The 14,143-nt window shown below is 38.3% G+C and overlaps 1 protein-coding gene across 12 annotated transcripts in view; it reads right to left on the bottom strand.

Moving 5' to 3' along the window:
- Positions 1-457: 457 nt before the first annotated feature.
- The window catches only part of epb41l2 (erythrocyte membrane protein band 4.1 like 2), a 193,188-nt gene continuing 179,502 nt past the window's right edge, over positions 458-14,143 (bottom strand). For all 12 annotated transcript variants that reach the window (XM_072251522.1, XM_072251530.1, XM_072251531.1 and 9 more), the window contains 3 exons: positions 11,892-11,972; positions 9,358-9,471; positions 458-1,526 (listed from right to left, as the gene is read on the bottom strand). In XM_072251522.1, the coding sequence (XP_072107623.1) occupies positions 9,364-9,471; positions 11,892-11,972 (189 nt within the window). In that variant the 3' untranslated portion in view covers positions 458-1,526; positions 9,358-9,363. The remainder of the gene's footprint in view (positions 1,527-9,357; positions 9,472-11,891; positions 11,973-14,143) is intronic.

Genomic DNA, 14,143 nt, shown 5'->3' with positions numbered 1-14,143 from the left:
CCGAGGACAAATGAAACTCATCAGCAAAAGAGCTTTAGCTTAGTTGAACTATTGCAATGCATCAGCACCATTATGCAACTAAAAGCATTATATTCAATAAAAGTTAATTTCTTGTTCCTACATGATCCAAATTGTCTGAAATTTTATTTGCGTTCAGTTTCAAGCGATCTATCATTTAGCACAAAAAATTCTGAGGAAGCAACATTTGAATGAAGACCAAACTGCGGTATAGTCAGTGATAGGAAACATCGGTTCAGGAACAGTGGAAGGAACTACAGGCTGGATCAACTGGGATGCATTTCCATGACATTCCCTCAATCTCCACAACATCCAAAGAACTACATTTGACAGTAACTTTTGAAATGATGAATTTACTCTGGAAGATCATACGTATTAACAAAAATACAATTGGAGAGTTCAAAAACTGAGTCAAGCATACAAACATAGTCAGAGCAAATAAATCTTAAGGGATATTTATTTATTTTTAAAACAGGATTACATGAAGCAGGAATACCACAGCACAACTTTTAAGCTGCCAGAGTGCTACTTTGGTTGTTTGCCTAGATATCAAGGTCAAAAGCATAATAAACACAGTCATCAGGATTCAGTATTGCTTAGCATTTGTTTAAAAGCCATATTATCTACAGAAAAGACAAAATATTACAATTTTTTAAAATTTCAAATCTTCCTCAAAACTTCGACAAAGCTTCTAGCTCTGCAACACAATTTGCCGATTAACAGCTACACACTAAAGCTTAATCTTCCATAGTAAGAACATAAAAGAATTTATAGAAATGTATTCAATATTATGATTTGGCTTCAATTGAAGAAACATGATTTAAAAGTATTAAATTTTAAGCTGCCTATTTGGTTAAAGAGATGTTAAGTAATAGAAAAGTATCCTTTTCCAGTATAGATATCCTAGTTCCACGGATGACCTAAGAAAATATAGAGTAAATGCTTAACAGTGCAAAAAATTTGTTGGAATGATAACTTGCCTGCATCAAGCCCCCTTCAAATTTTGTTTTTTGCTTAACAGGTGGCACAGAAGATTTTCCTAAACAGACTTAATTCTCTTAAGTGACATGAAGTCTTCTCATATTTTCCTTTTCCATAATATTTGGTAACTACTTGATCATGCTAAAAAATGTTTCTGTAACAGGTTTACACATATTCAGTTTCTGAAACGGATCCACGTACTGTATCTAAATTAGTTATAACATTCTGTACAAAACTTCTTTAAAAGAAACCTACATTGCAGCCTTTGCATGGATATTAAATCCTAACAGTGTGTAGATGTGGTACATTTTAATAAGCCAACAAATTAGTAAAGAATGAATGGTAAAATTATTAGATAACTGTTTTAAATGTCTAAATCGAACCATGAGTTTCTGCTGGTCTTTAACATCTTCAAATATTCACACTATGGATGTCTGTAATATAGATAATATTCAAATGCTCCAAGGCTTTTCTTCATTGATCATGGCAGTTCAAAATCCTACATTCAGTTCAGCCAATATTCATTTCTGAAAGTAAACAGATAAGATGAACAATACAGAAACATAGAAAACCTACAGCACAATACAGGCTCTTTGGCCCACAATGCTGTGCCGAACATGTCCTTACTTTAGAAATTAGCTAGTGTTAACCATAGTCCTCTATTTTCCTAAGCTCCATGTACCTATTCAGGAGTTTCTTAAAAGACCCTATCGTATCCGTCTCCACCACCGTTGCCGACGGCCCAATCCACGCACTCACCACTCTGCATAAAAACACTTACTCCTGACATCTTCTCTGTACCTACTTCCAAGCACCTTAAAACTGTGTCCCCTCGTGTTAGCCATTTCAGCCCTGGGAAAAAGCCTCTGACTATCCACATGATCAATGCCTCTTATCATCTTATACACTTATATCAAGTTACCTCTCATCCTCTGATGCTGCAAAGAGAGAAGGCTGAGTTCACTCAACCTATTCTCATAAGGCATGCTCCCCAATCCAGGCAACATCCTTGTAAATCTCCACTGCACCCTTTCTATAATGTCCACATCCTTCCTGTAGCGAGGTGACCAGAACTGAGCGCAGTTCTCCAAGTGGGGTCTGACCAGGGTCCTATATAGCTGTAACATTACCTCTCAGCTCTTAAACTCAATCCCACAGTTGATGAAGGTCAATGCACCGTATGCCTTCTTAACCACAGAGTCAACCTGCGTTGCAGCTTTGAGTGTCCTATGGACACGACCCCAAGATCCCTCTGATCCTCCACAAGGCCAAGAGTCTTACCATTAATACTATATTCTGCCATCATATTTGACCTACCAAAATGAACCACCTCACATTTATCTGGGTTGAACTCCATCTGCCTCTTCTCAGCCCAGTTCTGCATCCTATCGATGTCCTGCTGTAACCTCTGACAGCCCTCCACGTTATCCACAACACCTCCAACCTTTCTGTCATCAGCAAACTTACTAATCCATCCTTCCACTTCCTCATCCAGGTTATTTATAAAAATTACGAAGAGTAAGGGTCCCAGAATTGATCCCTCAGGCGCATCACTGGTCACTGACCTCCATGCAGAATATGACCCATCTACAACCACTCTTTGCCTTCTGTGAGCAAGCCAATTCTGGATCCACAAAGCAAAGTCCCCTTGGATCCCATGCCTCCTTACTTTCCCAATAAGCATTGCATGGGGTACCTTATCAAATGCCTTGCTGAAATCCATATACACTACATCTACTGCTCTACCTTCATCAATGTGTTTAATCACATCCTCAAAAAATTCAATCAGGCTCATAAGGCATGACCTACCTTTGACAAAGCCATGCTGACTATTCCTAATCATTTTGTGCCTCTTCAAATGTTCTTAAATCCTGCCTCTCAGGATTTTCTCCATCAACTTACCAACCACTGAAGCAAGACTCATTGGTTTATAATTTTTTGGGCTATCTTTACTCCTTTTCTTGAATAAGGGAACAACATCTGCAACCCTGCAACCCTCCAATCCTCCCGAACCTCTCCCATCCCCATTGATGATGCAAAGATCATTGCCAATGGCTCAGCAATCTCCTCCCTCGCTTTCCACAGTAGACTGGGGTACATCTCAAGCGGTCACGGAGACTTATCCAACTTGATGCTTTCCAAAAGCTCCAGCACATCCTCTTTCTTAAAGGCTACATGCTTAAGCTTTTCAATCTGCTGTAAGTCATCCCTACAATCACCAAGATCCATTCTGCAGTGAGTACTGAAGCAAGGTATTCATTAAGTATCTCTGCTATCTCCTCCAGTTCCATACACACATTTTCACTGTCACACTTGATTGGTCCTATTCTCTCACGTCTTATCCGCTTTCTCTTCACATACTTGTAGAGTGCCTTGGGGTTTCCTTAATCCTGCTCACCAAGACCATCTCATGGCCCCTTCTGGCTCTTCTAATTTCATTCTTAAGCTCCTTCCTGCTAGCCTTATAACCTTCTTGATCTCTATCATTACCTAGTTTTTTTGAACCTTTCGTAAGCTTTTCTTTTCTTCTTGACTAGATTTTTAACAGCCTTTGTATACCACGGTTCCTGTACCCTACCATCCTTTCCATCTCATTGGAACGTACCTATGCAGATATCCCCTGAACATTTGCCACATTTCTGCCGTACATTTCCCTGAGAACATCTGTTCCCAATTTATGCTTCCAAGTTCCTGCCTGATAGCTTTATATTTCCCTTTCTCCAATTAAATGCTTTCCTAACTTGTCTGTTCCTATCCCTCTCCAATGCTATGGTAAAGGAGATAGAACTGTGATCACTATCTCTAAAATGCTCTCCCACTGAGAGATCTAACACCTGACCAGGTTCATTTTCCAATATTAGATCAAATACAGCCTCTTCTCTTATAGGCTTATCTACATATTGCATCAGGAAACCTTCTTGAACACACCTAACAAACTCCACCCCATCTGAACCCCTTGCTCTAGGGAGATGCCAATCAATATTTGGGAAATTAAAATCTCCCACCATGACAACCCTGTTATTATTACAGCTCTCCAGAACCTGTCTCCCTTACCTGCTCCTTGATGTCCCTGTTACTATTGGGTGGTCTATAAAAAACACCCAGTAGAGTTATTAACCCCTTCCTGTTCCTAACTTCCAACCACAGAGGCTCAGTAGACAATCCTTCCATGACTTCCTCCTTTTCTGTAGTTGTGACACTATCTCTGATCAGCAGCGCCACACCCCCACCTGTTTTGCCTCCCTCCCCGTCCCTGAAACATCTAAAGCCTGGCATTGTAACCATTCCTACCCTGAGCCATCCAAGTCTTTGTAATGGCCACAACACCATAACTCCAAGTACAGGTCCATGCTCTAAGCTCATCCACTTGTAACATTATTTACCAAATTTAAGATTTAATGAACAGAATGTTTAATGAAACTCTCCTGGTATTTTTTCTTCTTAGCATCTGGTAAGGACATCAGACGATAGCAGGCTAATTTTATAAGAATTAAACCTGGTTTGAGGGGTTAAGCTAATTAAAAGATTCTTACTAAAGAGCAGCTGTAATTTCCAAATGAAAAAAATTAAATTAAAAAAAATAAAAAAACACAATGTGGTTAGGGGTAAAATGTAGTTTCAGTTAACTTAAATTTCAATAATGGGACTAGCTCAATAAATCAAATGTTTATGGATTGCAACCCTTTTATTGCTACTATTGAAAATTGAAAGATAACTTCCCCAAAATAAAACAAATTTTCATGCTTAGAATCTCAAAATTAATTTGGGCCTTTCTTTTGGGCAGTAATTTTAAGCCTAAAATTTATTAGGCAGGGTATTTGACCAAGGACAAAAAGAAACCCACAAGACAGCCATAGTTGACCAAAATAAAAAAAAAATCAATTTGCCTTTACTAAAATGTAGTTTTCAGTATACCTAGTGTTGACCGGTACCACATCTTCGGCACTGTCAAAACTCATATCCTAGCTCTGAAGTAGACAGTACTGTAAATATCAAAAATACAGTACCGTATCAAAAAATATCAAAAATACAGTACCGTATTCAATACCCTGCCAGGTTTTGACTCTTTTAGGATTCTTTGCCCAATTCAACCTCTTAAAAAATTGGTAACTAAGTGTATATTATCTTCAGATTTGGTTAATATGTTTCCTGGACAAAAATTAGGGCAAAAAACATAATGGTCCTAACAAATCACAATTACTCACCAATAATCTGCTTGTAGAATCTCAGAATTAATTCCACTTTGATATCTCAATTCTAGATCTCATACATCCTTGGACTAAATGTTGAATTCCAAAATTAACATGAGAATGCCTATATTCGTCTTCAAGGCAACACTGAAGAACTTGCCATTAAGAATTTGAAATAAAACTAAGATCAGGAGAAAACTTCCTATTGGTCGGAATCACCTCATGACTGTTTGTTGGGAAGCCTAGTATTCTAGCCTTTGGCATCACTGTTGGAGATTGTAAGAGTAGTGTTTCAGGTCTAAAGCCTTAAACTGCTTCATAAATAAATACCCTATGCTTCATCACTGAGTGAGGAGCAAGGCTGCCTGATAATAATGGCTTTCTCAATGCTGTTTGCAATGCCAAATAATACATCAGTCCATGCTCACCTGTTCCCAAGACCTGGAAAATGTTTAATCCTGGAATGACAATGTACCACAAAAAATGTTTGTGTCATTAAATAGTGAAAATCTGTTTGCTGAGGAATAACTGTTCCCTTTTTGATATTTCAAGACAATTGTACTTACTTAAATCGTCAGATTCCCTGTCACATTAACCAAAAATATAACTGGGCGTGCTCTGTTGCAGGAACTGAAGGAGGAAAGAATTTGGGACATTCTGCCAAAAGTGACTCTTCCTTCAACACCAAGTTTCTTCAACACTTACAAATGAGAACTCAGCAGTTTACTGGAATACACTCCATGCACCTGGATAGTTGCCGCTGCAACAATAAGCAAGTCACTTCTGAACAAAACAATTCACTGTTGTACTTATTCACATTCTTTTACTACCAGCATGTCAGGTCTACAAAATATCCAGTAGAGAATAGGATTTGTGTCAAATTCCTAAGGCTTGTCTGACACTAGGGCCAGAGGACATAGGAGCAGAATTAGGCCATTTGGAGTCGGTGCTAGCCACCCCCCCCACCCCCCGCATTTCCCTAGTGTTCTCTCGGCAGAAGACAAGCTCTGTTGTGGTCATTTGCAGATTTTGGCGGCGTTGGATGACTTGAGTTTGTACTCTTTTATTGAATGGATGTATCTTTCTTTCTTATATGTGCTATGTGTGACTGTTGATGCCGTGTCTTGTATCTCGGCCCCAGAGTACCACCATCTCCTTTGGCTGTATTCATGTAAAGTTGAATAACAATTAACCTTGAATTGAATTGATTTTGCCCTGTTATTCCATCATGGCTGATATATTATCACTCTCACCCCATTCTCCTACCTTCTCCCTGTAATCTTAGATGCCCTGACTAATCAAGAACCTATCAATCTCTGCTTTAAATATACTCAATGATTTGGCCTCCACAGCCATTTGTGATACTGAAACCCACAGATTTACCACCGCCTGGCTAAATAAGTTACTCATCTCTGTTCTAAAGAAGTGTTCTTCTACTCTGAGGCTGTACCCTCTGGACTATAGAAAACATCTTCTCCCCATCCACTTTATCTAGGACTTTTAATATTGGAGTTTTTATTTAAGATTCTTTTCCCCCTCCTCCCCCCCAATTCTTCTAAACTCCAGCAAGTACAGGCCCTTTCATTCCATCAAATGCACATACATTAACCCTTTCATTCCTTGAATTATTCTCGTCACCCTCTTCTGGGCCCTCTCCAATACCAACACACATTTTCTAAGATAAGAGCTCAAGACTGCTCACAATTCTCCAAGTGCCATGTGACCAACGCTTTATAAAGCCTCAGCAATACATCCTTACTTTTATATTCTAGTCCTCTGGAAATGAGTGCTAAAATTGCATTTGCCTTCCTTACCACTGGCTCAATCTGCAAGATAACTTTTTGGAAGCCCTGCACAAGGACTCCCAAGTCCCTTTGCACCCACTTCCAAAACTGTGATGTTGACTATGCAGAAGGACAAAAGTACTCAGACCAACACTCAAAGTCATACCAAGCCAATTTGTACACACCACTGCTTCTCCTCTTCCACCGAGACAAACTCCTACAACTCCCCAGCAAGCTATGGGAGTATTTTTAACACATGAACACGTGGATCATTACAGTACTCTAGTACCTCAAAGACAGATAGAATAAACAATAATGCCAGCTTTACCCATATGCCATTTCATTAAAAAAACTTATAAAAGCATTCTCTCCTCACCCAGCATAAACTGGTCATTATTCATATTTAATACAACTTATTTGCTTATTACTCGCTTTCAGTGAAGTTCAATTCCTGTAGTGCCCATCAAAATATCAAAGGCAATATTTTTTGGCGTTTAAAAAAAAATCCAGTTACAATCCTTACAATTTCTACACCTACCTTTGACCCCAGCTTTAAAAAGTTTAATCACTGTCCACCATACACCCCTGCCTTTGGTTTTGGGCTTCACATCCCAACACTTGGTTTGGGCTTCCTCCTCTAGAATAGATTTTCGTAACTCTTTTACTTCCTTGACCTCTTAAAGAACCCATTTAATCTTCCTAATCTCCATTCATTTCAGGCCTGTTTTCTCAATGTTGTGAAGACCCAGTTTATACTTAGCATGCTTAAAAAGACAATTATTGTTGAAAGAATACCATAAGTAGATTACTTCATTTTCCTGTCCACATTTATGCAAAAGAATCCACATTCGGGGTTTAAATTCATCAGGAATAAGTGCACAGTGCATTTTAGCCTAACTTGTTATATTTCTTCCAACTCCTCTCCTTTAATTGTCCTTCACAGAACATCAAAAGCAATTTGATTAGGTAACCTAATCCAATGTAAGGTCCCCCTGTTAGAGGGTTATAATGTCATCAATGGCACCACAGATTTATTAGAATTAATCATTCTTAAATCCAACCCTTTAGTGAAGAAATTCATCACAAATTTAATTTACATTCCATTTACTTGCTATTTAATAATAGTTAAACTAATTTTTAAAGCTGCTTTCTGGTGTAGGTATGCAGAGCTTGTGAATACCGTCAACTGCAGTGCTGTACAGTCCCCATCAATACTCCACTGAAAGAATTGGTACTTGACAGCAACTTGTAGGAGGGCGATATGGAGGAGATGATTCAGCTAAACGACCGTCAAGTCCGTTACAAATTTCTACAATATGACATTGAATAGTACTTAAAAGGAAACTGCAAAATTCTAGGAAGCAGAATCTTTAGTCTGAATATTTCAAATACATCTTTCAATAAAGTTCCTTTGATGACATTCGAACAAAAATAAGTAAAATAAATGTAGCGATCATGGCAAAATAAATCAATTAAACCAAGTAATTGAAATATGAAACTCACAAAACATGCAATAGAGAATTCCTCATTTAAATTAAAACTGACAAGCAAGGGATGCAAGGCAATAAGAAAAAAAAAGCCCAATTCAGTAAATATCATTCAGATGGCTAAAGACTTGTTATATTGCACTAGGAGCCACAGTAGCATAGAAGTTAGTGTATCGCCTTTCCAGAGTTTGGAGTTCAATTCTGGCACGTTCTGGAAGGAGTCTCTGTAGGCCCTCCCCATACAATGCATGGGTTTCCCCGGATTTCCCTCACTTTCCTCTCACGTTGGAAAACATACCAAGTAGGTTAATTAGTTATTGTAAATTGCCCCATAATTAGGCTAGAGTTAATTGGGATTGTGTGGCTGCCGGGACAGGTCTTGAAGGACCGAAAGGGCCTACTTCATGCTGCACCACTAAATAAATAAAATAAAAGTCCTGAAAATTTCAAAATAGAATTGTAACCCTGTATTCCATTCTGACACTGCATTCCAAAGGCCATTTGTTGTAATTATAATAAAAAGTGTTCTATTTTTGGTCAAGTAAAAATTATTGAGCCTATATTTGGCCCAACAGTTGACATTTAACCTCAAAGACATCTGGTATTCCGGTATTTATTGAACCCTTTTGCAATCCATACACTGTAGCTTAGACCCATTCACAACAATTGGGATTCACTGGAGTATCATCACTTTTAATAGACAAGATAAAAAAGAGAAGTAGTAGGCAATCATTGAAGGTTAGTGGCCAACTAAGATTTAATGTACGTTCAAAGCTTTTAATTCTCCCTCATTAATTAAACTAATCTGCAAAAGAAAGCATACTAAGAAAGGAAAAGTGAGCTACAAAACACAGGTTTTCATTATTTACTGCCTTAGTAGATGCTGTATTCCCTTACCTTAACTTAATCCTCCCCGTCCTCTGTGAGCTCTGTTTCTTTATGTACCACTACCCTGGTGACTGACATGTCTGGGTGTTGCTCTTTGGCTTCTTTTATTGCCTGGGCTAAGGCCTACCCAGAAGTACAAACAATTTACAATGGAAATTAAATTAAAAAATACAAATTAAAATACACAAGCAATGGCATATTAAAAGCAAATTTACAAATGTTATGGTAAAAAAAATTAAAAAGCATAATTCAATCCTGTGCCAAAAACATCTTAAAACCCAAAGTAAAACAAGAGATATTTAGACTGAACTAATAAACATTACCAAATGTATCCTTCATCAATTAATAGTTGACTAAAAATTAATAATTTGTTTGAAAAGGCAAATGATAAGGAACAGGATAATTAATGATGTGATATTTCCATCATTTCCATGTGAGGAGCAAAGTTGCCCATAACTGTTGATCAGGGGCATGTTTATAGGCCACTAAGACCTCATTCAATTAGAATGTGGCTGGTCTATAGGCCAACTTCACCCCGTATCTACTGTTGTACTTCATTAGCTTCTCTGTATGCCCATGTGCTAACTTTTACTGATGAGCATCACAGCCAGTTAAACCTTCTTGCTCCTCCACAGTTCCTAGTCATTCAGCACTGTTTCATCCCAGTTTTTTTTCTGTCAGTTGACAGCAATAAAGCACATAATGCCTTAGCATAACATTTAGTGCTTCAATTGCTTTGTCCATGCAGTTATGTTGTGGATGACTGTCTTAAATGAGTGGATATGTAAAGGTATTTAAAGATGACATGCAGTACTTGCCAACAAAGTTATATTTACAGTTTGCTGCTTTTTCTACAAGACATTAAAGTCACCAAAAATGTTTTTTAAAGCGTCATGAAAATACATACAAATGAGGCTAAACTTCTCCTTGTCTTTGTAGCAAAAGAGAGATGACAAGATGCAACTCCAAAAAGAAGCCATCAAGCTTAATAGTTATACAGTGGTTAAATAGGTGTAACATTCATTTCTTGGCAAACTCGTTTTTGTGTAATATTAAAGATAACAGACTTGTACTGATTAGTTAAGTGCACAGGAACTCAGTCACATGTCACTAATTTTTTCCTATGATGATCAGAAGTTCTGAATTTCTTTTCCGCCTAAACCTTTGTCACCACAAAAGAAGAAAGAAAGTTACAGTCATGCAAATATCACCAAAACCAAACATTAAATTCTCATCTTATGGGCGCCTCATCCAGAAGATTAAGATAGTTAAAATGGATGGGATCTATTTGGACTCAGAATTGGCATGCCCATAAAAAATAGAGGGCAGAGGTCGTCAGGACCTGCTGGAGGTCTGTGACTTGTAGTGTTCCACAAGGATCTATACCGAGACCTCCGCCATTTAAGTTTGCAGATAATACAAAGATTGCCGCCATTGTTATGGATAGTGTAAAGGACTGCCAAAGGATAAAAGAGGATATAGATCAGTTGCAGATACGGGTGAAGAAATGACGCATGGAGTTTAAACCAGCCAAATGGGAAACACGGCACTTTGGGAGATCAAACGTAAAGTGGTTCTAACACTGATAATGACAAGATCCTTGACAGTACTAATGTGTAGAGGGATCTTAGGGTGCAAGTCCATGGCCCCTGAAAGTGCCTGCACAGGTTGATGGGGTGGTAAAGAATGTGCATGGCATACTTGCGTTTATTAGTCTATTGAGAAGATACAGGAGAGTTTCCCTCAATGCTGCTCGGATTAGAGGGCATGTCTCTCTCATTAGAGGAGAGGTTGGACAAACTAGAGTTGTTCCCTGGGGCAGTAGAGGATAAGGGGACATCTGACAAGAGCTTTAAGATTATGAGAGGCACAGACACACTTAGTATCTTTCTCCCAGGGTAGTTATGCCTAATAACTGAGGGCATACATTTAAGGTGAGGGCTACAAGTTCAAAGGAGATATGCAGAGCAAGTTTTTTTTTTTAAAAGCATTAAATGTGCTTGGAATGCTCTGCCAGAGGCGGAGGCAAATATGGTAAGAGATTAATAGAGACTCATAGATAGTCACACAAAGGTGCAAAGAATGAGAAGGGGTGCGGATATGGACTAGGTGAAGGCAGAAGGAATTAGTTGAGTGAGGCATTTAACTATTAGATTGATCATTTCAGCACAACATCATGGGCCCATGGGCCCGTTCCTGCACAGTACAATTTCATGTTTTAAAAATTGTACCAAACCTTACAGATATTGGAAGAAAAAAATCCATACTTCCTTAACATACTTGGATATTCAGTTGTTAACTGTCACCTTTAAAGAGAATGTCAGAACAAATGATTCCCATATTTTACAAGGTATTTAGGCATAAATGTATTAAAATTACATTAGCTTTAATTACATTTGAGATTGCCCAGTCAGTGCCAATTTATTCTCATGCAAAATTCTCATTTTCAGTCTCTTTGTATTGCTGATCACCAGATTATAAAGCTTAATTTTCAAAATTACTTTTAAAACAAAACAAATTTATAATGGGGAAATAAAACTAACCTTATCATGGTCTATGTCTGTATCCCCTGTGATGACAATTCGCTTTTCAATTCTCGTTTCAGAAACTCCAGCTTTAACAGTCTAAGAAAATAGATTAGTCATCTCTTTATCATTTTATTCTTGATTAAATACTGTACAACCATTCTAAATTCTTGATTAAATACTGTACAACCATTCTAAATTTCACACTGATGCAGTCAGTCTTATTTGACTGAATATCCTTCAGCAGCAAATAAATGCCACCAGTCATTTGCTACACTTGGCCACATACAAACTGGGGTTTTACAATGGATTTTACTGATAATTTTGCCAGAACATCCTTGACAGTGGATCTGATATCTGCATAGACGAGGGAAAGTGAGTTAATCGAATTATAGATGATGAAGAAGAGTTTAAACATGAATTGTCAATTGGAATAGTGAATTCAATGTTAAATTAAGTACAGTTAAGGGATGGAAGTAGCAGGAATGGGAGAGGTAATAAAAGAAGATCTACCACAAATAAAAATCAAGATACAAGATTCTCAACTGCAAGTGTTAATTTCTAGTGCCAGAAATTGCTTGACTCTTGCCTTCAAGAGTTAGACAAGCTCAATTTCTCATGCAAATATATTGTATATATATGCACACACACATACGTATATACGCATACATACATATACACACATATATACATACACACATACATATTTAGAGTCAGTCATACAACACTACAGTACAGGAACAGTCTCTTTGGCCAGTGTGGTTCATACTGAACCATTAATCTGCCTAGTCCCATTGTTCTTCGCTGGGACCACAGCCCTTCATACACTCCCATCCATGTACCTATCCATTTAAGATCGCCGTCGACTCTTTCAGCTCCACGCACAGATTACCACTCTGATCTCCCAGCAGACCAATTTCGTCCCTTGCTCTCCATCTGCTCTTAATATATCTATAGAAGACCCAAGGGTTCTCCTTCACCTTGTCTACCTGAGCAACATCATGTCTTCTTTTAGCCCTCCTGATCTTTACTTTAAGTATTCTCTTGCATTTCTAATTGTCCTCAAATACCTCATTTGTTCCTACTTGCCTATATCTGCTAGGCGCTACCTCCTTTTTCTTAATGAGGGCCTCAATATCTTTTGAAAACCAAGGTTCCCTAAACCTGTTATCTTTGCCTTTTATTCTGACAGGAACACAAACTTTGTACTCTTACGATTTCACTTTTGAAGGCCTCCCACTTGTCAAGTACACCTTTGCTAGAAAACAACCTGTCCCAAACCACATTTGCCAGATTCTTTCCGATGCCATCAAAATTGTCCTTTTCCAATTTAGAATAACAACCTGAGGACCAGACCTATCCATTTTCAATAATTACCTTAAAACTAATGAATTTATGATCACTAGATGCAAAGTGTTCCCCTACACAAACTTCTGTCACCTGCCCTGTCTCATTCCCTAATAGGAATATAGTATTGCACACTCTCTAGTTGGGACTTCTATGTACTGATTAAGGAAACTTTCCTGACACATTTGACAAACTCTTTTCCATCCAGCCCTGTTACAGCCCAGTCAACATGTGAAAAGTTAAAATTACCTGCCACAACCTTATGCTTCTTGCCAACAGTCTGCAATCGCTTTACAGATATGATCCTCTAAATTCTGAGGACTGTTGGGTGGACCATAATATAATTCCATTAATATGGAGTCAAACCCTTCTTATTCCTTAAATTTACCCATAAAGCTCTCCAATCTGTTCTGTCTGAGCACTGCCTTGACATTTTCCTTAACTACTAATGCCACTCCTCCCCTTTAATCCCTTCCACTCTATCATGTCTAAAACATTTGAATCCCAGCACATTCCTGCCACTCCTGCAACTAAGTCTCACTTATGGCTAAAATGTTACAATTCCACATGCTAATCCATGCCCCAAGATGATCCACATTTCCTACAATACCCCTTTTGCATTGAAATATACTCAGCTCAGAACAGTAGTCTCACCATGCTCAACCTTTTGATTCCAGACTTTGCATGTAGGCTTAACAACATCATTCTCCACACCACTCCACTATCTGTTCTGGAGCTCTGGTTCCCATCCCCTTGCAATTCTAGTTCAAACCTACCCCTTCTCCCCCTCCTGATGGTCATCCAATTAACTGTGTCCTGCACCTTGGGTGCAACTACATCCCTGCATGTCCTGTCTATCAACCTCTCAGCCTCCCAACTGATCTGAAGTTCATTCATTTCCAGCTCCAACTCCTTAATACTGT

Source organism: Mobula birostris, chromosome 2 (assembly GCF_030028105.1).
Source record: "Mobula birostris isolate sMobBir1 chromosome 2, sMobBir1.hap1, whole genome shotgun sequence".
In the NCBI taxonomy this organism is placed as follows: Eukaryota; Metazoa; Chordata; class Chondrichthyes; order Myliobatiformes; family Myliobatidae; genus Mobula; species Mobula birostris.
This window is presented reverse-complemented; position numbering and strand designations above follow the sequence as displayed.